At 44.7% G+C, this 27,275-nt stretch overlaps 1 protein-coding gene across 1 annotated transcript in view; it reads left to right on the top strand.

Annotated features, from left to right (window-relative positions):
• Positions 1–27,275, top strand: part of LOC144690022 (androglobin-like) — a 162,919-nt gene that overhangs the window by 110,067 nt on the left and 25,577 nt on the right. The window contains exons 8-10 of the mRNA XM_078557553.1: positions 1,269–1,450; positions 15,089–15,217; positions 25,524–25,618. Of these exons, the coding sequence (XP_078413679.1) occupies positions 1,269–1,450; positions 15,089–15,217; positions 25,524–25,618 (406 nt within the window). The remainder of the gene's footprint in view (positions 1–1,268; positions 1,451–15,088; positions 15,218–25,523; positions 25,619–27,275) is intronic.

The raw sequence follows: 27,275 nt of genomic DNA, 5'->3' as shown, positions 1-27,275 counted from the left end.
GCAGTAGGTATTTACTGCAGACTTGGTTGTCCAGTGCTCTCCACAAAACCCCAACTTCTACAATTATGACACCACCTGTCCTGCCACATTTATCTAACCTTATTTATGTATTTGGTTAGTTAATTAGTTACTTATTTAGTAATGTAAAATAATAGCAAGTTACAGTTTCCTAACTTAAGGATAAAACAAAATATTGTTAGCTACTGGAGGTAAAACAAAAACAATAAAAAGCAGCACTTCCTTCCTCCTCTACACAAATTCCGACTTGCACCAAATTCTGGAATTTAGCATTCAGTTTACGAAGCATTCTGTTCTGGGATCACTCTGTGATCCACACTGCACAATACACTACCAGGTTAAACATCAGCAGTACCTTCTCCATGTAACTTCCATGTAACTTTTTTCATTTCTACAGATCTGTGAGATCTCTGTGCTCCTCCAACTCTGGCCTCCCACTTATCCCTGATTTTACTTGCTCTATTATTGGCTGCTGTGCTTTCAACCATACCTAGGCCCTAAGCTTTAGAATTCCTTCCCTAATACTGTCTGCTTCTACTTCGTGCCCTCCCTTTAAGACTTTCCTTGAAGCCTACCATTTAACCAAGCTTTGTGTCACCTATCTTAATACTTCATCATGTACTCATTGCCAAATTTTGTTTGATAATGCACCTGTGAAGCACCTTAGGACATTTTGTGGTGGGATTAGAATGGGCAACTAGTTTTTAATTTACATTTAAAAAATTTTTTTTTTTTAAATTATTTTTTCTTTTTAGGTGCTATGTAAATACAAAGTTATTGATCCACTGTAAATACCATTTCAGGTACCTTCTACCATGTTATTTTCTCAGTTGCTTAAGTTGGAAACTCTTAAGCACAAGGATAGATTTCAATGTGTTAGACACCTTGCTGATCCCCCAAAACTTTATGTGGGATGACTATTATCTTTATGACTAGAAATATCAGTTATTGCAGGATTACAAAACGATGAAGCATAAAGGACTACTGTCAAACCTGATAGCGTGCTGGTGACTATTGTGCTGATATTTTAGTGGGATGTCTCTGTATGTACAGGTTTGGCAGCGTAACTGAAAATATCTTGGTGAGTGTCTCATTTTCTTCAGAATTAGCTCTTCTGTCTGTGTTGCTGCTTGAAAAATGTAGGCAAGATTTTTATACCTTTGTATTTTAACACGTGCACACCTACCAGTATGGAGCAATTCTTCTTGATGTGTTCCCAAAGTGTACAATCTTTTGCAAATTTCTTCCAGATCTGAGCAGTCTGAAAGAGTCTGGCCCTTTCTGAAGACTATGCTGCCAGAGTTCAGTTTTGCAGATGAAGAACATGTTATAACCAAAGTGCCTTCAGCAGAATCAATAGAAAAAACTACAAAGGAGAATGGAGAAGTGGTGGATAGTGTCAGCACCAAACCGGTTGAGAAAGTTGTCAAAGGTACAACCATTGTATTTCTTTGCAAAATTAAGTTGCCGCCCAAATTGATTTCCCAACCTCATATGTTCTCCATCACCAAAACTGCTTAATTTTACCCCTGTGATATTGCCTGCCTCCACACCTGCCACAGCCCCTCTGCTGCTGAAACCCTCATTCGTGCTTTGTTACCTCTAGACTCAACTATTGCAATTCCTTCCTGGCTGACCTCCCACCTTGTACCCTCCTTAAACTTGAGCTCTTCCAAATCTCTGCTGTTTGTATCTTAACTTGCTTCAAATGCCATTCACCATTCACTCCTTATGCTCACTGACATGGATTTGGTTCCTGGTGCAGCAGCATCTTGTTTTTAAAATTCTCGCCCTTGTGTTCAAATCCCTCCACCAGTATTGGGGAAGGAGAGAGCTGTTCCATATGGACGGGCTTCATTTGAACCATGCTGGGACCAGTGTCCTGGCGAATTGTATAACTAGGGTTGTAGATAGGACTTTAAAATTAATTACTGGTTCAATTGAAGGGAAGTTTAAAAAATCAAAAAAGAGAGCAGAGGTGCAGGGTAGTGAAGCGGCAAATGATAATCAAAGTGTGACAGGAAGAGGCAGAAAATATAAGCAGAAGAGTGCAGCAGAAATTAGAACCAGAATGAGTAATAATGGTAAAAAGTCAAAGCATAAGGTTCTTTATCTGAATGCACGCAGCATTTGTAACTAGATGAGTTGATGGTACAAATAGAAAGAAATGAATATGACTTGATGGCTATTACAGAGACGTGGTTGCTGGGTGACCAAGGCTGGGAACACAATATTCAAGGGTATTCAACATTTTGCAAAAATAGGCAAAAAGGAAAAGGAGGTAGGGTAGCTTTGTTAATAAAGGAAGGTATCAATGCAGTGGTGAGTAGTAATATAGGTGCAATAGATTGTGATGTGGAATCAGTTTTGGTGGGAATAAGGAATAGCAAGGGGAAGAAGTTACGGGTGGCAGCCGTCTATAGGCCCCCGAAGAGTTGCCTCACTGTAGGACAAATTATAAATTTGGAAATAATGGTGGTGTGTAAGAAGGGCACTACAATTGTCATGGGTGATTTTAATCTGCATATTGACTGGGAAAATAAGTTTGACTGGGGTAACATGGAAGACGAATTTGTAGAGTGCATTAGGGATTGTTTCTTAGTTGCAGAATCTACCCTGGAACAGGCTATTTTAGATCTAGTAATGTGTAATGAGGTGGGATTAATAAGAGAGTAGTTAAGGATCCTCTAGGGGTTAGCAATCACAACATTGTAGAATTTCAAATTCAGTTCGAGGGCAAGTAACTCGGGTCTCAAAACAGTGTCCTCAACTTAAATAAGGGCAACAGAGGTATGAAAGAAGAGTTGTCTAAAGCAGTGCTGTAAGGTCAGTGGATGAGCAATGGCAGACATTTAAGCAGATATTTCATAACGCTCAGCAAAAATTTATCTCGGTCAAAAAGAAAGACTCAATGAGAAGGATGAATCACCCGTGGCTAACAAAGGTGGTCAAGGGGAGTATCTAATCAAAAACTAAAGCATACAAAGCGACAAAAACTAGTGGTAGGCCAGAGGATTGGGATTTTTTTTAGTAACCACCAGCGGATGACGAAAAAGCTAATAAAGATGGAGAAAATTGATTATGAAAATAAATTGGCAAGAAATATAAAAACAAACAGCAAGAGGTTCAGGTATATAAAAAGAGAGTGGCCAAAGTGAACATGGGATCCTTGGAGGATGCGATGGAGATTTGATAACGGGGGTCAGGGAAATGGCAGATAATTTAAAGCAATATTTTACATTGGTCTTCACAGTGGAGGAGACTATAAATATCCCAAAGATGTCAGATAAGCAAGGAGCTAATGGGAGGAAAGATCTTGTAACAGTCTCTATCATGAGGGACAAAGTATTTGACAAACTAATGGGACTAAAGACTGACAAGTCGCCAGGACCTGATGGCCTGCATCCAAGGGTTTTAAAGAAAGTTGCGGCAGAGATAGTGGAGGCATTGGTTGAAATATTCCAGAACTCACTGGACTCTGGGAGGGTCCCAGCGGATTGGAAAACTGCTAATGTGACGCCCCTGTTCAAGAAGGGAGGGAAACAAAAATCAGGAAACTATAAACCAGTCAGCCTAACATCTGTCATTGGGAAAATGCTAGAGTCCATTATTAAGGAAGAAATAGCAGGACATTTAGAAAAGCTTAACGCAATCAAACAGAGCCAACATAGTTAACTTTGAGGATATAACAAGCAGAGTCAACATAGTTTTGTGAAAGGGAAATCATATTTGACAAATTTGCTAGAGTTCTTTGAGGATATAACAAGCAGAGTTGATAAAGGGTATTTGGATTTGGATTTCCAGAAGGCATTCGATAAGGTGCCACATAAAAGGTTATTGCATTAGATAGGAGCCCATGGTATTGGGGGTAATATATTAGCATGGACTGAGGGTTGGTTAACACACAGAAGACAGAGAGTCAGGATTAATGGATCTTTTTCAGGTTGGAAAGACGTAACTAGCGGAGTGCCACAAGGACCATTTCTAGGGCCTCAATTATTTACTATCTATATTAAGACTTGGAGGAGGGGGCAAAGTGTAATGTATCCAAATTTGCTGACAATACAAAAATAGGTGGGAGGGCATGTTGTGATGAGGACATAAAGAATCATAAAAGGGGATATAGATAAGTTGTGAGTGGGCAAAAACTTGGCAGATGGAGTTTAATGTAGGAAAGTGTGAGGTTGTGCACTTTAATAGGAAGAATCAAAAGGCAGAGTATTATTTAAATAGAGAGAGACTCCAAAAAAGTGCAGCACAGAGGGATCTGGGTGTTCTTGTGCATGAAACACAAAAAGTTAGCATGCAGGTGCAGCAAGTAATTAAGAAGGCAAATGGAATTTTGGCCTGTATTGCTAGGGGGTTGGAGTTTGAAAATAAGGAAGCCTTGTTACAACCGTACAGGGTGTTGGTGAGGCCACACCTGGAGTACTGTGTATAGTTTTGGTCCCCGTATTTAAGAAAGGATATACTGGCATTGGAGGCAGTTGAAAAGAGATTCACTAGGCTGATTCCTGGGATAAAGGGGTTGACTTATCAAGAAAGGCTAAACAGATTAGGCCTTTATTCATTAGAGTTTAGAAGAATGAGGCGTGACCTTATTGAAACGTACAAGATCCTGAGGGAGATTGACAGGGTAGATGTTGAGAAGGTGTTTCCACTAGTGGGGGAATCTGGAACTAGGGGACATAGTTACAGAATAAAGGGACACTCATTTAAAACTGAGATGGAAAGGAATTTCTTCTCTCAGAGGGTAGTCAATGTCTGGAATTCTCTACCTCAGAGGGTTGTGGAGGCTAGATCACTGAAAGTATTTATAGAGGAGGTAGATAGATTTTTGAAATATCGGGGAGTTGAGGGCTATGAGGAGCTGGCACGAAAGAGGAGTTGAGGCCTGGGGCAGATCAGCCATGATCTTATTGAATTGCAGGGCAGGCTTTAGCAGCTGAATGGCCTACACCTGCTCCTACTTCTTATGTTCACTGGGCTAGATTTTATGCTCGCTTGCAGGCGGGTTTGAAGGCAGCGGGAGAGCTTGCAAATTGCAGCGCATAGCCTACGCACCACCAATCCGTCTCAAATTTTATGGGAAACGTTGGAGGCATTGGGCAGCCTGCTAGCCTTTGGACCTATTCAGACCCTTAAGTGGCCAATTACTGGTCTCATCTTGCCCCCATTTCTATTTTACCTGCAGTGGGGGAGGGCCATGACAAGCAGAGAGTCCCGCAGCTTTAGCTGTTGGGCCGGTGTCAGGCAAGGGGGAAAGGCTACCTCCATTATGAGTCCCCTGGGTTCATCAGAACACCCACCCCACCCCAGGTCATACTTCCCCCATTACCCTCTCCCACTGGTCTCTTAAACCTGGCCCCACCCCTCCACCCCTCGACAGGGCCTGCTGGCCTGGCCCCGGCAATACCCCGGACTTACCTGTCAGTCCAGGCTCCATCAGCTCCTCTTCTTTGGAACTGCCTGTAGCCCCAGCAGTGAACGCCATTCGAACCTGGTGCTGCTGTAACTACAGAGCTGCCGGTCATCTGATTGGCTAGCAGCACTCTAAGGCAGGACTTCCTCCTGAGATAGGGGCAGAAGCCTCCCTTTAAGGCAATTAACGCTGCTCCCAGCATTATATTGCTGAGGGGCATCCATTGGATAGTGGGTGGACTCCTCCCAACTTTTTAGGCCAGGGGACAAGCAGGGACAGTGGTGCCCCATAAAACCCAGCCCTTGGTATCACCACTATGTATCCCTGTAACCTTCTCCAGTCTTAAGAATTCCAACTTCCATCTCCCATCTCCCCACCCAGATCTCTGCGCTCCTCCAATTCTGGCCTCTTCTGCATCCCCATTTTTTCTTGCTTTACCATTAGTGCTTTCATCCTGTATTTGGCTTGGTGTCAAATTTTATCTGATTATGCTTCTGTGAAGTGCCTTGCAATGGTTTTGCCATGTTAAAAGTATTATATAAATGCAGATTGTTGTTCACTTCAAGTTACTTTTTGTACTTTCATACTTTTAGTGTTTGTACTTTCATACTTTTTAATGGTTGTACATTCATAGTTTTAATATTTGTACTTTTAATTCTGTGCTCCCACACATGCACACACACACATACACAGAAACATATTTCTGTAACAATATTCCTCAGGCAAGTTATTTTTTCTGGTAGGGGAGCTTGATGGGAAGTGTGTTGAGTGAATTTGCAGTTTTATCTTATGCTCATAGCCTTCCTTAGATTTAAATTTTAACTAGTGTGGGGATTTTCTAGCTCCTTTTTACCTGCCTTAAGTTCAGTGAATGTGAAGTCTGTGTCCAAGCAGGCACAAAAAACAGTTCAGTTACTGGAACTTTATCCTCCAGCGCACCCTTCTGTTGTGGAGCCCTCTCCCTGGGACTGACTGTGAGTTGTATCCCATGCAATTCCTTATATTGGAGGCAGAGTAGAGGAAAGAGGAAATGTGAGAGGCAAGCGGGTTAAGGCTACACTAAGGAGAAGATGACCAATTAGGAGACTCCTTCCACCAGAGTCTGGAGGCCATGTCAATCCTTGATACCCCCTGTCCTCTTTTCCTGCTTCTTACTTGCTTAACAATTGTTACATCACTAACTTTTTCAGTTCTAACCAAGCTGCCTGACCTGCTGAGTAATTTCCCTTGATGACCTTTCAAAAGATATCTGCTTAGGGAGATTATAAGATTTAGGAAGAAGACAACAAGGAACTGTCCCCAGTTGCAAAGTGACCTCCAACCATCCTCTTAAACACAAAAAATGCATAGAACAGAGTTACCTCAAAAAACTGGATTTAACATCACAAAGTATTTGTACTGTGCACATATATATTTACAGAATGCTGATTACTCTCTTGTCTATTCCAAGTACTCCTTTGCCCTGGCCTTAAATCTATGCTGCTGCTTCATCAGGGTGACATCTCAGGGGCAGGGATACCAGTGGTACCTGACTAAGTTGTGATATCACAATCCACTCGGAACAAAGATTGCATGTATCCTGATGCTTAACTGAGTAGGCATCTGAGGTGGCATGGTTGGCTGTCAAGATCATATGAGCTGTAATTAGGAGAGAGAATGGGATCATGAAAGCGGACTGTAGCCATAACGCTTGTGTTGTGTCCTGGATCTGACTATACGCTGATCGGTGGAAGGGAATATCTGATGGTGTAGATCTTGGGACATGGAGCCCCATAGCTCTTAGAAGCCATTAGGTGTGCCATTCTCGCCAATCTCCAGCACATTAAGGCCAATGGTCAAATAATTTACACTGGATGTATCAATGAGTCTGGATAGGTTTTTTTTGCAGGTGGGTGTCTGTTGTGCCATGATTTACTCCAGATAGTGCTGTATTGTGCCAAGTCTTCTCTGCTGTTGGAATTAGGAATAGTATTGGACCACCATGAGCCCTGCCACCAGTCACAGGCCCCCTGAGATGGTCCTCAGTGCCTCCATGTGAATGTGACACTCATAAGAACATCAGAAATAGGAGCAGGAGTAGGCCATTTGGCCACTCGAGCCTGCTCCAACATTCAATAGGATCATGGCTGATCAGATTGTGGCCCCAACTTCACTTTCCTGTCTGTCCCTGTAAACCTTGATTCCCTTGAAGATCAAAAATAGTCTAACTCAGTCTTCAATATATTCAATGACCCAGGCTCCACTACTGTCTGGGGGAGAGAATTCCAAAGATTAACAACCTTCTGAGGGAATAAATTCCTCCTTATCTCCGTCTTAAATAGGAAACTCTTTATTTTGAAACTGTGCCTCCTAGTTCTAGATTCAACATAAGACCATAAGACGTAGGAGCAAAAGTAGGCCATTCAGCCCATCGAGTCTGCTCCGCCATTCAATGAGATCATTGTTGATCTGATAATTCTCAACTCCACTTTCCTGCCTATTCCCCATAACTCTTGCTTCCCTTACTGATTAAAAATCCGCCTATCTCCACCTTGAATATACTTAACGACCCAGCTTCTACAGCCCTCTGTGATAAAGAATTCCACAGATTCACTAACCTCTGAGAGAAGAAATTCCTCCTCATCTGTTTTAAATAGGCGACCCCCTTACTCTGAGATTATGCCCTCTGGTCCTAGACTCTCCCACAAGGGGAAACAATCTCTCAGCATCTACCCTGTCAAGCCCCCTAAGAACCTTATATGTTTCAATAAGGTCGCCTCTCATTCTTCTAAACTCCAATGAGTACAGGCCCAACCTACTCAACCTCTCCTCATAAGAAAATCCCTCCATAACCGGGATCAACCTGGTGAACCTTCTCTGGACTGCCTCCAATGCCAGGATATCTTTCCTTAGATAATAACATGAGGAGAAACAGCCTCTCAGCAACTACCCTGCCAAGCCCCCTCACAATCCTTATCATAATTACCAAATCACAGAATTTTTACAGCACAGAACAAAGCCAATCAGCCCATCAGATATGCACCGGCAATATGTTACAATGAGATTACCTCTCATTCTTCTAAACTCCAATGAGTATAGGTCCAACATGTCCAAGCTTTCCTCATAAGACAACCCCTTCACCCGAGGAATCAATCTCATGAACTTTCTCTGAACTGCCTCTAATGCAAATATACCCTCCTTAAATAAGGGAAGTAAAATTGTACACAGTATTCTAAATGTGATCTCACCAATGCCTTGTACAGTTGTAGCAAGGCTTCACTACTTTTATACTCCATCTCCCTTGCAATAGAAGCCAACATTCCATTTACCTTCCTATTACTTGATGTACCTGCATGTTAATTTTTTGTGATTCCTGTACAAGGACACCCAAATCACCTAGTATTGCCGAGTTCTGCAATCCTTCTCCATTTAAATTATGGCCCAGTTCTTCCAGTCTCCAAATTGTCGAAAACTGGACGTGTGAACCAAGAGGCACATCGGAACACTGTAGAAGCCCTGACGCACTGACCTCCATGAGAATTGTCAGGGAAATTTGAACTCCCAGGGGACAATTCCCTATTCCCCATGTTAGAGCTAGACTCTGAGTTAGAGTCAGAGAGTTTAGACATTTCCACAGTACTTACCTGGATAATTGCCCAGGAAATGTTAGACAGAAAAATCCGAGTCTAACACCTGGGTAATTATAGAACTGAACCCCCCCTGAATCACTCAAACTGACCACCACCCCCCGACACCTCGACTACCCCTCCTGACCCCTTGACTATCCCCCTGATCTGACCTGACTTCCCCCCTGCTCCATCCCGACTATCCGCCTTGACCCCATGAACAAGCCCCCTCCCAGCTATGCTAACCCCTGAGCACCTGACTAGCCCCTACCATTCCTAACCTGACTACCCCACCTACCACCTTACTGACCTGCCACCCTACCCATTTACCTCACCCACCCCACTATCCTGTCCATTCACTCATCCATCCACCCACCCATTCACTAACATCCATCCATTCACCCATTCGCTAACATTCACACTGGACATTTAAACTTACCTTACTTCAGCTGGTGACATAAAAAGGGGGTGTTGCTTGTCTTCCCCCGATGCTACAGTGCTGCAATGGAGTTCTTCATCGGACTGTACGTTCCACATAGAAGCCAAGCTCGGAAGACCCGGCCAGAAATGCGGAGTACCATCAGAGCATTGAAAAGTTCAAGCAGAGTGACAATCCGATGATGATTGCCGCTTTGCAGAAGATCCAGGCCAAAATTCTGCTTTTCTGTTCTTCCTACCTAAAGGGACAACCTCACATTTTCCCACATTATACTCCATCTGCCAGTTCTTTGCCCATTCACTTAACCTATAAATATCCATTTTCAGATTCTTTGTGGCCTCTTCACAACTTGCTTTCCTACCTATCTTTGTATTGTCAGCAAAATTTGGCTACAATATACTTGGTCCCTTCATCCAAGTCATTATTGTAAATCATAAACAGTTAAGGTGCCAGTACTGATCCCTGTGGCACTCCACTAGTTACAGCTTGCCAACCAGAAAATGGTCCATTTATCCCAAATCTTCTTTTCCTGTTAGTCAGCCAATCCTTTATCCGTGCTAATATATGACTTTCAATACCACGAGCTCTTATCTTGTATAGTAACCATTTATGTGACACCTTATTGAATGCCCTTGCAAAATCTAAATATACAACATCTACTGGTTCTCCTTTATCCACCCTGCTCATTATATCCTCAAAGAACTTTAATAAATTTGACAAACACAATTTCCCATTCACAAAGCCATGTTGAATTTGCTTGATTGTGTAATGACTTTCTAATTTTCCTACTATTGCTTCCTTAATAATGAATTTTAGCAGTTTCCCAATGACAGAAGTTAGGCTAACTGGCCTATAGTTTTCTGCCTTCTGTCTCCCTACTTTCTTGAATAGAGGTGTGACATTTGCAGTTTTTCAATGCACTGGGACCTTTCCAAAATCTAGGGGTGAAATTTTACACCAACAGGATTTTATGGTCCCGTCGAAGTAAATGGAGTTTAGAACGTCTCACCACATTTTGCAGCCCTGACCCCTCCACGACGAGGCCGTAAAATTCCAGCCTAGGGAATTTTGGAAGATTACAACCAATTCATCCAATATCACAGTCGCCACTTCTTTTAAGGCTCTAGCATGCCGGCCATCAGGTCCAGCGAACTTGTCAACCTTTAATTATGCTAGCTTTCTTAGTACTTTTTCTATAGTGATAGCAATTATTTTTAGGTTCCTTTGGCCCCTTGATTTTTTACCATTCTTGGGATGCTTTTTGTGCCTTCTGCTGTGAAGAAAGATACAAAATACTTGTTCAAAGTCTCTGCCACTACTTGATTCCCATTATTAATTCCCCAGTTTCATTCTAAGAGACCAATGTTTCCTTTAACTGCTGTATTCCTTTTTATACACTGAACAGCTCTTACTTTCTGTTTTCATATTTCTTGCTAGTTTACTTTCATATTCGGATATGTCCATCTTTATTTTTAGTCATCCTTTGCTGGTTTCTAAAATGTTTCCAATATTCTGGTCCATCACTAATCTTCGTAACATTATATGCCTTTTCTTTCAATGTAGTACTGTCTTAAACTTCCTCAGTTAGCCACAGATTGTATATCCCTCTCATAGAGTCTTTCTTTCTCAATGGAATATAACTTATTGAGAGTTATGTAATATCTCCTTAAATGCCTGCCATTGCTTATCTACTGTCTTACCTTTTAACCTATTTTCCCAGTCCACTGGAGCCAACTGTGCCTTCATACCTTCGTAATTGCCTTTGCTGAAGTTTAAGACACTAGTTTCAGACCCAGGTTTCTCACCCTCAAACTAAATGTGAAATTCCATCATGTTATGATCACTCTTGCCTAGAGGATCCTTTACTATGAGATCATAAATCAATTCTGTCTCATTACACATTACCAGCTCTAAAATAGCTTGTTCCCTGGTTGTTTCCAGAATGTATTGTTATAAGAAACTGTCTTACATAAGCTCTATGAACTAATCCTCAAAACTACCTTTGTCAATTTGATTCGTCCAATCTATATGAAGATTAAAATCACGCACAATTATTGTAGTACATTTCTGACAAAGCCCCATTACTTCTTGATTTATACTCTGTCCTGCAGTGTAGCTACTGTTGTGGGGGGAGTGTGGTGGTTGGGGTGCGGGTGGCTATAAACTGCTCTCACCAGTGACTTATTTCTGTTGCTATTTCTGATATCCACCCAAACTGATTCTACACTTCGATCTTCCAAGTCAAGATCATGTCTCACTACTGTACTAATCCTATCCTATATTAACAGAGCTACCCCACTTCCTTTCCCTTTCTTCACAACGTTCTGAAGTGTTAAATACCATTAAATAGTTAGTTCCAAGCCTTAGTCACTTTGCAACCATGTCTTTGTAATGGCTATCATATCATACTTTTTTTGTGCAATCAATTCATCCATCTTGTTGTGAATGCTATGTGCATTCAGATAAAGAACCTTTAATTCTGTCTTTTCACCCTTTTCCTACTCTGACCCGACTTGCTTGTGCATTTTTATATTTGTATGTTTTGTCCTTTCTTGTCACACTATGGTTATCATTACCTGTATTGCTACTCTACAATATTGGCTTGTCCTTTTTTCCCCTCAGTGAACCCTTCTCCACTCCTCTCCCTGCCCCCTACTCCCCCTATCACCACCACCACTATTTATTTTAAAGCTTTCTACAGCCCTAGTTATACTTTTCACCAGGACATTGGGTCCCAGCTCAGTTCAAGTGAGGGCCATCCCAGTGGGGCTTTTTTCCCAGTACTGATGCCAGTGTCCCATGAATCAAGACCCAATTGCCTCACACAAATCTTTGAGCTATGCATTTAACTCTCTGACCTTATTGACACCAAACCAATTTGCTCAGGTAGTAATCCAAAGATTTGTTGCCTTTGTGGTTCTGCTTTTTAATTTATCCGCAGCTTCGCATACTCCCTTAGGAAAACCTCTTCTTAGACCTACCTGTGTTGTTTGTACCCACATGGATACAACAACTGGATCCTTCCCCTCCCACTCTAAGATCCTCTCCAACCCCAATGGGATGTACTTAACCTTAGCACCAGGCAGACAACACAGCTTTCGGGATTCACACTTTCGATTGCAGAGAACAGTATCTATCCCCCTAACTATGACCCCCCTATTACTACCATATTCCTTTTTACTCCCCCCACTTGATTTACCCATTGTACCTCAGAACTGTGGTTAGTTTGCTCATCCTCACTGCAGTCCCTGCTCTCATCCACACAGGCTTGAACCTGCAAGGACTCAGGCTACCTTCCCTATAACTGCCTCACTTGTAATCAATATCTCCTGTTCCTGACCATGGACCAAATCTGAAATAACCTAACCTAAGGCGATGTGACTGCCCCCAGAACAAAGTGTCTAGATAACTTTCTCCCTCCTTGATGCATCGCAGTGTCCAGAGTTTCGATTCTAGTTTATTTAATTTGAGCTGAAGTTCCTGGAACTGCAGACACTTAATGCAGAAGTGATTGCTGTGAATCACACTGGTGTCCACCAGCTCCCAGATGCCACAGCTGCAGCACATCACCTGCCCTGCCAATCATTATTGTATTTTTTTTTAACTAATTAGGGTTTCAAGTTTAGAAATATCACTCAATAATTATTTATAGTTATATTAAGTCATTTAACTGGTTAAGCTATACATTTAGTACAATACTATACCTCTCCAGTACTAATTTAAACTCCTGCCCAAGTTTAGAGAGAAAAAAGAAGCTTTAAAACTCACTAATCAATCCCCTACCTGCTTATATAATTAAGGCCTCTGGACTTCAGCTCTCAGGTCTCGTTGTGCCACTCCTTCTCCTGGACCACTCCTTGTTCTGTAAAAGACCTCTTCCCTTGCACTTAAAATTCCCACGCTCATCAAATTCCCAACTTCAGTACTCTGTCGAAGCTGTACTCTGTTGAGTTGGCCTCTTTGCTGCTTACTCCGTGCATTAGCAAAAACCTCCTGTATTTATACTAGCTGGAATTCCAGCAACCGATGCAAGGCCCTTCTGGCGAGGGTACCAGTTCAACTTGCCACCTAATTATCCAACTGTCCAGCTACCATTACCACTGACTAAGACTTAAAGAAACTACAAGTAAATGTTAAAATTAAGTGAAATGCTAAATGCAATGCCTGACTAGGTTTTGGAAAGAAATCAACCCTTAAACACTTGGTAATTTAGTGAGTGAGGGAATTTTGAGTTCAGTACTCTGTCAAAGCTATATTCTGTCAAGCTGGCCTCTGTGCTACCTCCTCATCTTGTATCCTCTTCAGAACAGGACACTAGAGATTGGAGGCTGAAAGGTCTTCTCCCCATTTTCAACTGCCACCACCACCCTGTCACTCCCAACCCCTCCAACCCCATTCCGAATCTTCTGGCACAACTATGTCCTTATCTTAGCCAGTAAAAACTTTAATTGAAACAATCGACAATCCTAGGATGGATTTCTCTGGGTAGGTGAGTGAGTGAGAAAGAGTGAATGTGTGAGGACGTGGTCGGCAGGGCAGAGGTGCAAGGTCATTTGTCTCTTTCCCATCCCACCGCCTCCTCAGTTGCTTTAAGCTAGGAGAAAATGAAGAGATGATATGATATTTGGCAGCTATCATGATGTCTCTCCATAACTTTAGCAAGTGCCCAGCCACGTTTCTCATAATGATACAGACGGTCCATGCAAACCTGCAGCTGCAACTGACTATCCTAGATGTCCCCACTCCAAAAGCATTTTGCTACATGGCTCCCTAGGTTCTCACTAGTTGTTCTGAATGAGGACTTATTGCTACCCACAGCCTGCTTTTCCCTGTGATTATGGATAACTTTCTCCTGTGAGAGAGGAGACATGTGTGTTACAGTGAACACTGGGCAAAGTCTTCAGTTAAAATTTAAGGTTATAACTGGTTCAGAAAGCAAGAAAGGATGGATGTAGTGAATTTTGGAGGCTTGCTCATGCATAACATGCTTTGAGGTACATTTGGTCGGTCGCAGGTGGTGCAGAATAGGATCAGCATACATAGTAATATCCCAGAGAACTTTGAGTGCAATGAATGAAGGACTGCCACATGTATGAAGAAGGTTCAGGGGAAATAGACACCTTAACTTGACTGCTATGTTGAGGTTATTGAACTTACTGTATTGTAGAGGAGTCCTGAAGTTCAGGAAAGTGGCGATCACTGTTACAACTACTTCCCTCCACAGTGTGTACCATATTCTTGGTGGATCTCTAGCCTCTTTTTAACCCCAAAAAACCCATCCTAACTGCTCTGTATCTCTGTTTAGAGGGCATGTTGCTTGTTTCTTCGGTCTGGCTCCGGGTTGACTCCTTCCTCTAGTGCTGCTTTTGCCCCTCCTCTAAGTAGCAACAGGTTTAAATCCAGTTGGTGGACCAGCCCTATGTCACTCTTAAAATGATTGTTTGCCTCTCTTCCAACCCCACTGCCAGCCAACTATTGAGGGCACATTTTCAGTTCATCCCCAGCCTCTCCATGTGTCCATGTGTACAATAAGATCGACAGCCTAGTAAACAGAACAAGGAAATGTGCATGTGCTTTCAGTAACTTTTTAATGTATTTTCTCAGAAAGAACAGAATCAAAAGATATTGGGAAGAAAAAGAATAAGGAAGGAGAACTCAATAAAGAAAAAAACAAAGCAGTAATTCAACGACCAGCAAGTGTGTCTCACACCGCATCTCAATCTTTTTCAGAGAGTAAGTTATTGGACTGGTTGATGAGGGTTTGAAATTTTTGCTCAAGCTCTGTCAGATCTGTATTTTTCTTGTTGACATTACTGGGAGACACTTTATCAATTGCTTTCTTTGGTATTTTAACTTAGCAATAGTATCTCTCCCTGCCATAACAACAATAGGAGGGAAATTCAGCAAAGTAACAATACTGATTAATATAAATGCTTTGCTGTAGCAATCAATTTTGATTTTCCTCAAGAAAAAACAATGCTAATAGATAATAATCCAGCTAGACTTGAGCTTATGTTTGTCATTGTATATTTTACCTTTGCATGAGTCTAGCTGAATTCAGTGCTATCTGTGTTTTAACTACACAATACATCTTTAGATAGCACTGCAGAGATGTCCTTGACCTGTTGCTTACCCTTACCTGTACTGCAGAAGCACCCAGACTCATGTCCTTTCAATCACTGCACTGCCAAGGTGACAGTGATTCTGTCTTGCTCTGTTTCTGTTGAGGTGCCCTGATTCTCTCTCCCTCCATTTCCCTGTGCCGCTGAGCTGACACCAATTCACTCCCTCCTGTTCTCTGTGCTACTTAAGTGACACTCAGCTGTGGCTCAGTCCATAGCACCCTCGCCTTTGAATCAGAAGGTTGTGGGTTCATGTCCCACTCCCGGAAACCAAGAACTGTGATTGTACTCAAAAGAGTTGCAATCTGTGACTGTTGATAACTCGAAATAATTTTAAGTGACACTGATTCACTCTCCTCAATTAAGTATGCTGCTGATGTGACTCTGATTTGCTTCCTGTCATTTCTGGTTGGGTAAGAGTATCAAGACATATGAAATACAGATAAGTAATTAAGGTATACATCGCTGATCCGATTGAATGACAGAATAGACTCGAGGGGCTGAATGGGCTCCTCGTGTTCCTATCTAAAATTTAGCTTGAGCATTATATTATCTCATGCAATCTCACGGTCAACTTTTTTTGACAGACACAACCCTTGACTAAATCACAGTAAGTACCTTTTCACTTCAAACTGGGAATTGCAGCGCTCCAAATAAAGTGTTTCTTTTTTGGAGAACACAGATTTAGGATAATTGGCAACAGAACCAAATTGGAGAGGAGGAGAATTTTTTTAATGCAACAAGCTGTTATGACTTGGAATGTGTTATCCAAAAAAATGGTGGCAGCACATTCAACATTATCTTTCGAAAGAGACGTATATATATGTTAAAAAGGAGAAAGCAGGGTTACAAGGAAAGAGCAAGGAAGTAAGGCTAATTTGGACAGCTCTTTGAAAGAGCTGGCATAGTAATAATGAACTGAACAGCCTTCATGCATGCTGTATGATACTGTGGGCGGAATCTTCCGGTCCTGCCAGCAGCGGGAAGCGTGGCGGAAAAGGGAGCTTATTTTGGCATGAGGCCAAAAATCAGTTTCCCAACATTGGGTTGAACTTTTGGAATTTTGTTCTTGGGGCTTTAAAGGTGGGTTAAAGGCGGAGGCAGGTATCATGTCATGCATGCTCACTAAAAGGCAACTTTGTCGGAATTAAATTCCCCTGCCAAATTAAGTTCCCGGCCACTCAGAAATTAGAACATTCACTTTTATGACTGTGTATAAATGATGTGCACCTGGCGAGTTTTACTTCTTCCATGACTTTGAGGTCAGTACATGCTGCTTTCGCCTTCTTGGGAACTGCTCATGACTTGACTTATATCGGGTTCCGGTAGCAAAAGCTGCACAGCGGCTGGAATCAGGAGATAGAGAAAGGGTGGAGGGGATGTAGGGTGGAGCAAAGGCTAGACAAGGGAGGTAGGCGAAGACTGGAAGTAGATGGAGACTGTCCAGGGAAGGGGTGGTACAGTGAGTGTCCGGGGAAGATGGGGAGGCTGAGAGTGTCCGGGGAAGGGGGTGGAGAGTGAACAGGGAAATAAGGCGGGGGGACAAGTGTCCAGGGAAGTTGGGGAGAGAGTATCTGGGGAAGCGCAGGGGGAAAGAGTGTCCAGGGAATGGGGTCAGGGAGAATGTCCGGGATAGGGGTTGGGGAAGAAGAGTGTCTGGGGAAATGGAGGGGAGAGTGTGTGTCCCAGGAAGGGAGGAGAGAGGGTGTCCCAGAGGGTGGGGTTGGTGCTGTCAATGGTGGGATCCTGGGGGTTGAACTCAGTTTGCTGGTTAGAGGAGGGAACAGTCACAGTCAGAGGGGAGAGTGGGATGTGGTAGGATGGCGGGTCCAAGATGACAGACTGGTATGTGAAGGTTTCATGGGAGGGGCCATGGAGGTGGACTAAACAGGCGGCTTGGATAATGGGAGGTGTCAGAGTCAGGGTGGGCAGGGGGATGGTAACAGGTGTCAGCTCAGAGGGGAGAGATGGCATGTGGAGGTGGATGGTAATAGGGTCCAGGGTAATGGGGGAGGTTCAAGGGTGACAGAGGGGAGAGGTATGGTGATATTCGGTGGGTCAAAGGTGATTGGGAGGATGTTGGTGGGTGACGGGGAGAGTGAAAGGTGATGGAATGAGTTTGAAAGGTGACGTGCATCATTTTTCCAATCTGACCTGGAGAATGCAGTTAGTAAGTGCAATCCCACGAACTGGGAGAAGGGTCTTTTCGGGTCGGTGGATTTCAAGTTCAGCACATGTGAATGACTAAAGGGACACCCTAATAACCATGAGGCAACTGGATGTCAACCATGTTCAGTTGTGTTCTCTTCTACGGTGAAGCCCACATGGCAGCAGGTTTGTTCCTGACTTGTGGGTCTCAGAACATCAAGATTCCACCAAGGTGTGGAGCTGCCGTTCATTCTGTGCTATTTGCCATCTGCTGCTGTCAGAGGCAGTGATGAAGAGAGGGAGGTGGATGTCCCCAAGGGGTCGGTCTGGTGGACGGCAGCCAACTTGCGACTCCAAAACTCCATCCTCATGGGTAAATGCTCATGCCTGACAAGGGCTCATGTGGTTAATCTTGCTATGATGCCAAGGCAATGTTATCTCAACAGAGTCTCAAGGATATTGGAGGCAAGCAAAATAGTGCTAAAGGGAGGGTTCTTGCACATGACTTTCATGACCCTGGTCAAAGAGCAATGCCTCCAGCGCAGTTATGTGTGAATGGGAGGAACACCAATCTCTGGTCCTCCAGGATGTCCTTCACCTGGAAGGAGTGGGGTGGAGATGCCATGTCTAGACGGAAGCCAGGCACAAGGCTTTGCACTGGCTTGGTGGCTTTTGTTGGAGAGAAACCTATCAAGAATATGCTCACTCGATTCATTACTTCAATTCGTTCACAGATCCACTGAAACCTAGATGATGCAGCCTCCAGGCAACCCTGTCTTTCAATTGGCTGTCATCCAGATGAGGAAGAGGGCCATTGCAGGTTGGCATAGGGCCAGGAGGAGCAACGGGCTGAGCAGCAAGAGGCAGCAGGACATCAAGTTCAGGATGTTGATGAACAGGGTCCACTGCAGTGGCGAGCATTGGCCCGACCACGGATGTATCGCAGGGAGTGCAATTATCCATAAAGGAGTGAAAGAAAAAGCCAGAGGTGCCTTCGGATGTCTCAGAATGTGGCCGTTCGCATCTGCCAGCTTCTCCACAACGAGCTGCGGTCTCAAGGACTTGGAGGGAATCTCATGCCAGTGGCATTGAAGGTCATCGCCGCCTTCACAGTATCACAGAACCTTTAGTGAAGAAGGAGGCCATTCGGTCCATCAAGTCTGTACTGATTCTGTGAAAGAGGATTCTACCTAGTCCCACTCCCCTGCTTTATCCCCATAACCCTGCACATTCTCTCTTTTCAGATAGCAATCTAATCCCCTTTTAAATACCCCCACCGAACTTGCCTCCACTACCCTCTCAAGAAGTTTGTTCTAGACTCCAACCATCCTCTGGGCAAAAAAAAATCCCTCACATCACCAGTACTCTTTTTGCCAATTATTTTGAATCTGTGCTCTCTAGTTCTTAATTCTCTCTTGAACAGTTTCTCACTATTTACCCTGTCCATACCCCTATCAAGTCTCCTCTCAGCCTTCTTTTCTCCAAGGAAATCAGTCCCAACCTCCCCAATCTATCATCATAGTTACAGTTCTTTATCTCTGGAATCATTCTTGTGAATCTCCTCTGCACTCTTTCCAATGCCTTCACATCCTTCCTCAAGTATGGTGCACAGAACTGGATGCAGTGTTCTAGATAAGGCCTTACTAGTGTCTTATAGCAATTCAACATGATATCCTTACTCTTATACTCAATGCCCCTATTAATAAAGCCTAAGATACTATATGCTTTATTAACTGCTCTCTCAACATGCCCTGTCATCTTCAACGACTTATGTACATCAACACCAACGTCCCTCTGTTCCTTCATCTCCTTTAGAGTTTATTTATATACTTTCTTCTGTCTGTCCATATTGTTCCTGCCAAAATTAATCACCTCACACTTCTCTACGTTGAACTTCACCTGCCACTTGTCTGCTCAATCCATCAACATGTCTATGTTCTTTTGAAGTTCACGACTATCCTCATCACAGTTGACAACATTTCCAATCTTCGTATCCTCTGCAAATTTTGAAACAATGCCCTGAACACCATAGTCTAGGTCATTAATATATATCAGGAAGAGCAAGGGTCCTAACAGTGACCCCTGGGGAACTCCACTACAAACCTCCCTCCAATCTGAAAAGCAACCATTTATCACTACTTTCTAGCCTGAATTTTTCGCTCATCGGGTATGTGCGTTCAGCAGGCCCGGGGACGGACAGGAAATGGGCTCCCGACCGCGATTTCGCGGTATCTGGCCAATTAACAGCCAGCCAGCATGAAATGAGCCCTGAGAAAGGCTCAGCACCGCTGGTGGAGGCGGGAAGAGGACGGGCACCACCATCACCATGGATGCTGGTGAGCGCTTCCACTGAGCTCCCTGAAGGAAGACAGCTGCTCAGAGAGCTGAAGACACCCACAGAATAAATGAAAGAACAAAAATGATGCAAAATGTGTGCATGCAGCACAATCAAGCATCTGAAAGCATAACTCACAAAAAAAACAGTCCCCAGATATCTCCTTTTATTTTATTTCCCAACGGAGATTTCATCCCGCCCTGGATTGAGGTTTGAACAAAAATGTAAAGGCTGCCTGGCTGATTGGCCCATCCACCAACCGTAAAAGCGGACGGGCCATGAAAAATTGCTTTCAACTGCCTTCTTAATGGGCTTAATTGTCTGCTTAATTTTCGGCAGGTGCACTTCGACTGCCACACACACCCACCGACCTGAAGATTGCTCGCATGCGGAATGACTTTGGGACGCTCACCCGACGTCATCTTGTGTTATTTCATGTATATTCGGGTTGGGCGCGTGCTCACCTGCGAGGCATAAAATTCTGCCCTCTGTTTCCTGTCACTTTTCAGCCAATTTCTTATCCAAGTGCCTAATTTCTCTTTTATTCCATGAGCTAGAATTTTGCTCTCAAGTCTGTTGTGTGGCACTATATCAAATGCCTATATCAAATATACCATCAACATCATTGCCCTTATCAACCTTCTCTGTTACCTCCTCAAAAAACTCCAGCAAGTTAGTCAAACATGATTTTCCCTTCCTTAATCCATGCTGGCTTTCCTTAATTATCCTGAATTTGTCTAAGTGACAAACTTAAACTTCTTTGCTAATGCATCCTTCCAGGGCTCCACTGGGGACCTGTGCAGCACCTCCCAGTCAGCGACATGCAAGTACAGATGCCCTACTCATGAGAATGCACCAATTTATCCAATTCTGCCTGGATCCTGAAAGCCAGGCTGCAAGGGCATAGGGATTTGAAACATTCTCGGATTTTCTGCAAGTGCAGGGCACAATTGGCTGCACACAGTGGCCTGGAGAGTTCCCTGGCAATAGCCAATCACATTCATCAATAGAAAAGAATTCCGCTCTTTGAACGTGCAACTGATCTGTGATCACAGAAGGTAAATCCTGCATGTTTGTGTTCAGTTCGCAGGGAACTCTCATGATACCCACATTCTGACCCACTCCCAGGTGCCACAGGTTTTCAAAGGACCTCAGCAGTTGCAAGACTGGCTCCTCAGGAACAAGGGATACCCCCAGAAGACCTGGCTCATGAAGCCAGTTCACCGTCCACAGAGTGCTGCTGAGGAGAGCTACAATGATGCACATGCCTCCACCAGGTCCATGATTCAGCAGACTATAACCTATTCAAATGTTTGGACCACTCAGGCGTGGATGTCCAATACTCACCACAGAGAGTGTCCCAGATCATAGGTGTCTGCTGCGCCCTGCACAACCTAGCACTACAAGGGGAATTTCTTGGCTGAGGGAGACATGGAGGAGCGGGATCTCTCGTCCGATGTTGAGAACGGTGAAGGGATTGGAGCTGACAGGGGCCAGGATTTCGCCAGGCCTCAAGCAGAGGCCATAGCAGGGGTACGATGTGGCAGACAGGCCCGTGCGAATCTAATAGCTACCAGATTCCAGGCAGAGTAAGCTGCCAACACATTTCTTTAATTTTTTGGTTTTCTATACTCTGCTGACTGGAATGCCCCAGCACTTTTTGGTTATGGACATTATTTTTCTCTAATCTACCTTGATTCATTATAGCTGAATTAAATTTCATGAATTACCTCATTCCCTGCTGTTGGATTGATCCTTTGCATGCGCCAAACTATGCTATTATGCAGACCCCTGGCGCTAAATGCATGCATTCAAACCTGCACATCACTCCATTCTCCTATGACCTCAGACACCTGTAAGTTGAATTCTGATTTCACCCATGCCCTCACAATGTCTGTGTTCATGGCAGTTTGGAAGCAATATCAAATCTAAACTTGGCAAGGATGCACTTGTGTCACCCTGACACCTGCTCCCAAAGGGAGGCCGACCTGGCAGAGAACTCTTTCAGGCAGAACCAGATAGATGAGTCCACAGGGAGGAGCAGCATAAGAACACCATTTGGCCCCTTGAGATCACTCCTCCGTGCAGACTGATCAGGGAGATCGTGCTCCTACTCCCCAATCACCACTCACTCATAGTCAACCCATATCCCTTGACATCTTTATGAAGCCAATAATTTTTGAGGGAACTTTATAGTCCACTCACTGAGAATGCCTCACCTGTACTATGGGTTGCTGAGGTGCAACCACTCCAGATCCTCCAATTGCAGAGACCCTACAATCTCTGGCCTAGATGGTTCATTAGTGCAAGACCATGATCTATCATTGTGGACACCTTAGCCAATGTAAGATTCTTTCCTGCATGTAACCTGCATAGGTCTGCTAGAGCTGCTGATGCTTCACATGGGTAGGCTCACAGTCCTTAGCATGGTCCAGCACACAGGCCTATTCTACTCTCTCTCTCCTCATGCACTGAAATCCTGGTCCTTCAATGATGTCCAATGCACTTTGGTTGCGAACCCTTTATGCGAGGTCTACTGCCACGTTTGACAAGGAGACCAACAGGCCAAACAAATCTCCATGTGAGATCTGACAAAGGCTTCAGGCAACTCCACACATCCCTCTTAAATCTACACTCAAATCCCTCTTGCAGTCAAGGCTAACTTGCCCGTTGCCTCCTTGTTGCCTTCACCTGCAAGTTAGCTCAAGATGACAAATCACGAAGGAAGGCCATTGATGATTGGAAGTGTCCACCACAGCTTCCTACAGAATGTAGAGAAGCCTCTGGTTTTTGACTATTAAGAAAACAGTGTAGAGCTTCAGTCTCTCAGTCCTGAAACTGCATCCACTGTGTTCCTTGCGCTTACATGAAACTCCCCTCAAGTACTCGTGGTATCCACCATCATCTGACATCAGGACAACAACAGCAAGAAATGCAATGGCCTCAATGAACACATTTTCAAAGGTGAGAACATGGTGAGCTGCAAGTAATGGCTTGTATGATGCTGGGCCAGGCAGCACACTCATAATTGATGGCTAGTGCTTAATCATGCACATGTGGGATTATTGAGTAATCACTATGTTGATAATATGACAGAAATGAATCTATGGGACATCATGATCGGACTCTGATGGGGATCCGCATTCCAGACCCTTAAATGCCCACAAACATTGAAGCGACTAGCAGCAAAATGGAATCCAGGACGTTTCCAAACAGCAGAAATGAACATATATTCACAAGTGCCAAAACTGTACACAATGGTTGTACTCACGTGCTATCTGTGTGTCTTCAATACTTTTTAATCTTTTGTTGCCTACCATTACATCTAGTTGCAGCCCCAACATCTGCAGCTGAGGTGGAGGCAGCTTGCTGACTGCTATGCCCAGTTGACTGCGATGACTTTGGCAGGGTCCTCTGGTGGCCTGAGGTCTAGAGGGCCTCGGTCTGCTAAGGGTCTCCCGCTTAGGTGCAGGTACACCGTCCTCTGCCTGACTTGCTGGAGGCGATGGGGTCACTGGCAGAGAGCGGGTGGAGTGGCAGGGCACCCTTGCAGTGTCCTGGGATGAAGCCCCTGAGGTGCCTGGCTGGTGCTCCTCTTCCATGTAGATGCCCAATGGCACCTTCCTGATTCCTTGAAGAGAAGGGGCACCTGGATGCAGAGCAAGTCCTGAGTGCATATCCGGCAGCCAGTGTGTATTCTGCTAGACTTGGGTCTCCAAGGCAATTGCCATCCTTTCCATAGAGGCAGCCAAGTGCTTGCACGCTGGAGCCATGACAGCAGACAAAATGTGGGTAGACTCCTCCAGCCTTTGGTCCAGTCCGTGCATGACCTCTGGAAAGTCTGCCAGATGTTCCCCTGCCTGTCTCTGTATCTCCAACAGGTCTCTTAGGGCTCAGTCCACAGGCTCACCATCTCCTTGGGGCTCATCAGGGGCCTGGTCTCCAGCGGTCCTCCGAGTGTCAGAGGCCTCGGCTGTCACTTCATCTGCCAGCTGCGGACCCATGTCAGTGATGTGCTCTCCGATTGTGACCCCAAGCCTACTCTAGAACTTCGACCCACTGAGGGTGAGTGTATCTGTGCTGATGGAGGGTGCAGGTGAATGCCGTGACAGTGTATCCTCTGAGGATTCTGAAGCATGCCCCTCAGAGGTGGGTTTGGGAGGGGGCTATAGCTGGTCCAGGTTGCTGTTCTCCCCCAATTTCTTGTTGATACCTGGAATGGAGAAAAGAAAGATTTAGTGATTGACTAAGCAGGCTCCTTAATTCAACACATCTCTCACTCAGTGCATGCAGCTGATAGCTGCAGACTGAAGGCACCCTCACTGGCTTCTTAGTGGAGTTCTATCTCGCCCTCAGCACAGGCATGGTCCTGCCCCTTCCCAGCTAGCTGGGCAGCCATCTCCTCGAAAGACATGAAGACTCTGATATCCAGAATTCCACTTCCATTCTGGGAGCGCTCACGCTTGTAGTGGGCATTCTTCTCCTGCAGAAAGGCAGAAGGATTGATTGTCAAGCCAATGGTTGCATGAGCAATTCAGGAGCATACATGCCTGACAATCGCTGAGCCATCTCCCGTAAGTGATTAAGAAGCCCATTGTCCTGCAACTGATTGAGAACATGAAGTGGATGGCACACATTCAGTGCAGATGTCCCATCTGCTGGTGTGTGCTGCAACCCAAACTCTTGTGTGGTATCCCTGTGCACTCATGCACTTAGACTGTCTGATGCCCATATGGGAATGTCAGTTTGCAGTGAGTAGATGGTGCATTTACCCTGGCAGACCATTGCAGATCATTCATTCTCTTGCAACACTGTTGGGCGTTTCCACACTGGATCTCACGGGCACTAGCTTCTGCTGCAACCTCTGTCCAGGTCACTGTGGTCAGACAGGAGGCCCTCCTGCTGCCATCCCATGGAAACATCACCTCGTCTGCAGGGATGCATCGATGAACTGTGGGGCTGCATGTTGTTTTCTTCTCTGTGACATCCTGGGTGAGTAATCCAAAGCTCCTGGCCTTCACTGAGTGAATAGCTGTCCGGTTGCCCTTTAAATATGGCGCCCAGACCTTCGAGCCCATGAGGCGACTTACTACCCACCCCGCTGCAAGAAGCAGCGAGCTCTGCATGGATGCATATTTAATGAGCTGACCAGTGCAAGGTCCCACGTGGTCAGCTATCCTGTCCACCGCCACACCCCCACCTCCATCACCCCCCACACCCCCACCTCCACCACCCCCCACGCCCCTCCCCCCGCCACAACTAGCAGCAATCACTCCAATTTCCGCGACCACCACCAAACTTAGCTTCCAGAGCGGAAGATTCAAAGTAATTTTGAAATGTAGGCACTGCTGTAATGTAGGAAATGAAAGTTAACCAAGTGTTCCACTGTGGTTTAAAAGAAGTGAGCAATGTTTTTATGTTCCTTGTGTTGTAGGTCTTGTTACACCAGTGATGCCACGGATGATGATGTACGCTACTTACTTCCCACTGCAGCTGTCAGACAAGAGGATTTCTTTACTTGGACAAATGGTAATTGCTGCATACGCTGATTTACAATATGTGACATTTTATCCCTGACTGCTGTTCTGGTGATGATATTATAGATCAGGTGAATAGCAGCAAGTTAGATTTATAAGAAAGAAAGAGCTTTCATTCACTTACCATTCGTGACTTCAAACATATTGTTATGATCCCAGCTGATGTTAATACTGGACAGGTCAGATCCCAGACTGAAACCTGACTTGGTAGATCCTCACACTTTTTTTTTAGAAACCGTGGAGGTCAGTTACTGAATACATTCATAAGAGTCTACCAGTATACTTCTAACACAAATAATAAAACATTTATTAAGCCAAGAAAAAATGAACCATATTACACTAGACAAAAAGATTGGAAAGATTTCCATAGAGATACCAGAAAATGATTCAAACTCACACTATTCCTTTTATCCCAGTAACCCTTACAGACACAAAACCCCAATGAAGATTTACCACTGTCGCAACACCAAGGCTTCTTGAACAAAAACAAAAATTGCTGGAAAAAACTCAGCAGGTCTGACAGCATCTGTGGAGAGAAAGACAGAGTTAACGTTTCGAGTCTGTATGACTCTTTTTCAGAACCACTTATTCTTCAGTTATTTAAACCAAGGTTTCTTGCTTGGGTTAGTTCAGTTTCAAACAGTTTTCTTCTGGGGGACTTCTAAGCATTCACTAGATGCTTTTCTTCAGCTGGTATCTCTTCCTGAAACACCCAAAAACCGCAATCTAAACTCACTATTACTTCAACTTCAGAGTAAACACATGGGCCTGAATTTTACCCTTGGCGGGCGCCTGCGATTAGCAGGCCCAGGACTGGTCAGGAAACAGGACCCTGCCTGTGATCGGCCCATGACCACGATTCCATGCTGGCTGGCCAATCAAGGCCCACCCACCGTGAAATGTGTCTTCCCAATGGTTGGGAAGAGCCAGGCGGGGCCAGGGTCCAATGGCGACCCGGCGGGTGGTTTAAAAATGGCACAGGCAGCTCCTTGAAGGATGCCAGGGAAGAACATATCTTCTGTGCTGAAGACCGAAGCTATGGCCTCAACTGTGGCAGGAGATGCCAAGCGGGAGGGCAGGTCGGGTGGGGACTCAGCACACCCCCCTCCACCACCCACCTCCGCCTGGTTTTTGGATGAGTGCCTTGCGGTCCTCCTGGAGGAGGTGGCTGCCAGGAGGAACACCCTCATCCCCACAGATGGAAGGAGGAGGCCACTGCACCTGACAACAAAAGCTTGGGAGGAGGTGGCAGTCCAGGCTAGCAGCCATGACGTTGAGCGGCACTTTTGGGTGCAGTGCCGCAAAAGGTTCAACAACCTGCTGCACTCGGGAAGGGTGAGTACCATGTTGGCATGGATCACTATGGTGAAGTGTTAAGGGCTGTCCAACCCCCGTGGAGCTCAGGGGTGTTAGAGTCTGAGTGCCGATTGTCAATGATGTCAGAGCTGGCCAAGGGGGTGAGCCCTGGCTGCTTGGATTGAGTGCTTTGCAGCTCGAGGGAAACGACTCGGATGTGCCCTGCAAGGTGTTCCTCAGGTGGGGTTTGCCAGGCTGCAATGGCGCTGCAGGTAGAGAGTGGGCTCACCAATGCTCCTCTGTCCGTTCAGGAGAAGATAAGCCATAACAACATTGAGAGGTCACGGACGGGT

Source organism: Cetorhinus maximus, chromosome 14 (genome assembly GCF_964194155.1).
Source record: "Cetorhinus maximus chromosome 14, sCetMax3.hap1.1, whole genome shotgun sequence".
Classification (NCBI taxonomy): domain Eukaryota; kingdom Metazoa; phylum Chordata; class Chondrichthyes; order Lamniformes; family Cetorhinidae; genus Cetorhinus; species Cetorhinus maximus.
Note: the sequence above shows the minus strand (reverse complement) of the source record. Positions and strands in the feature narration are given on the sequence as shown.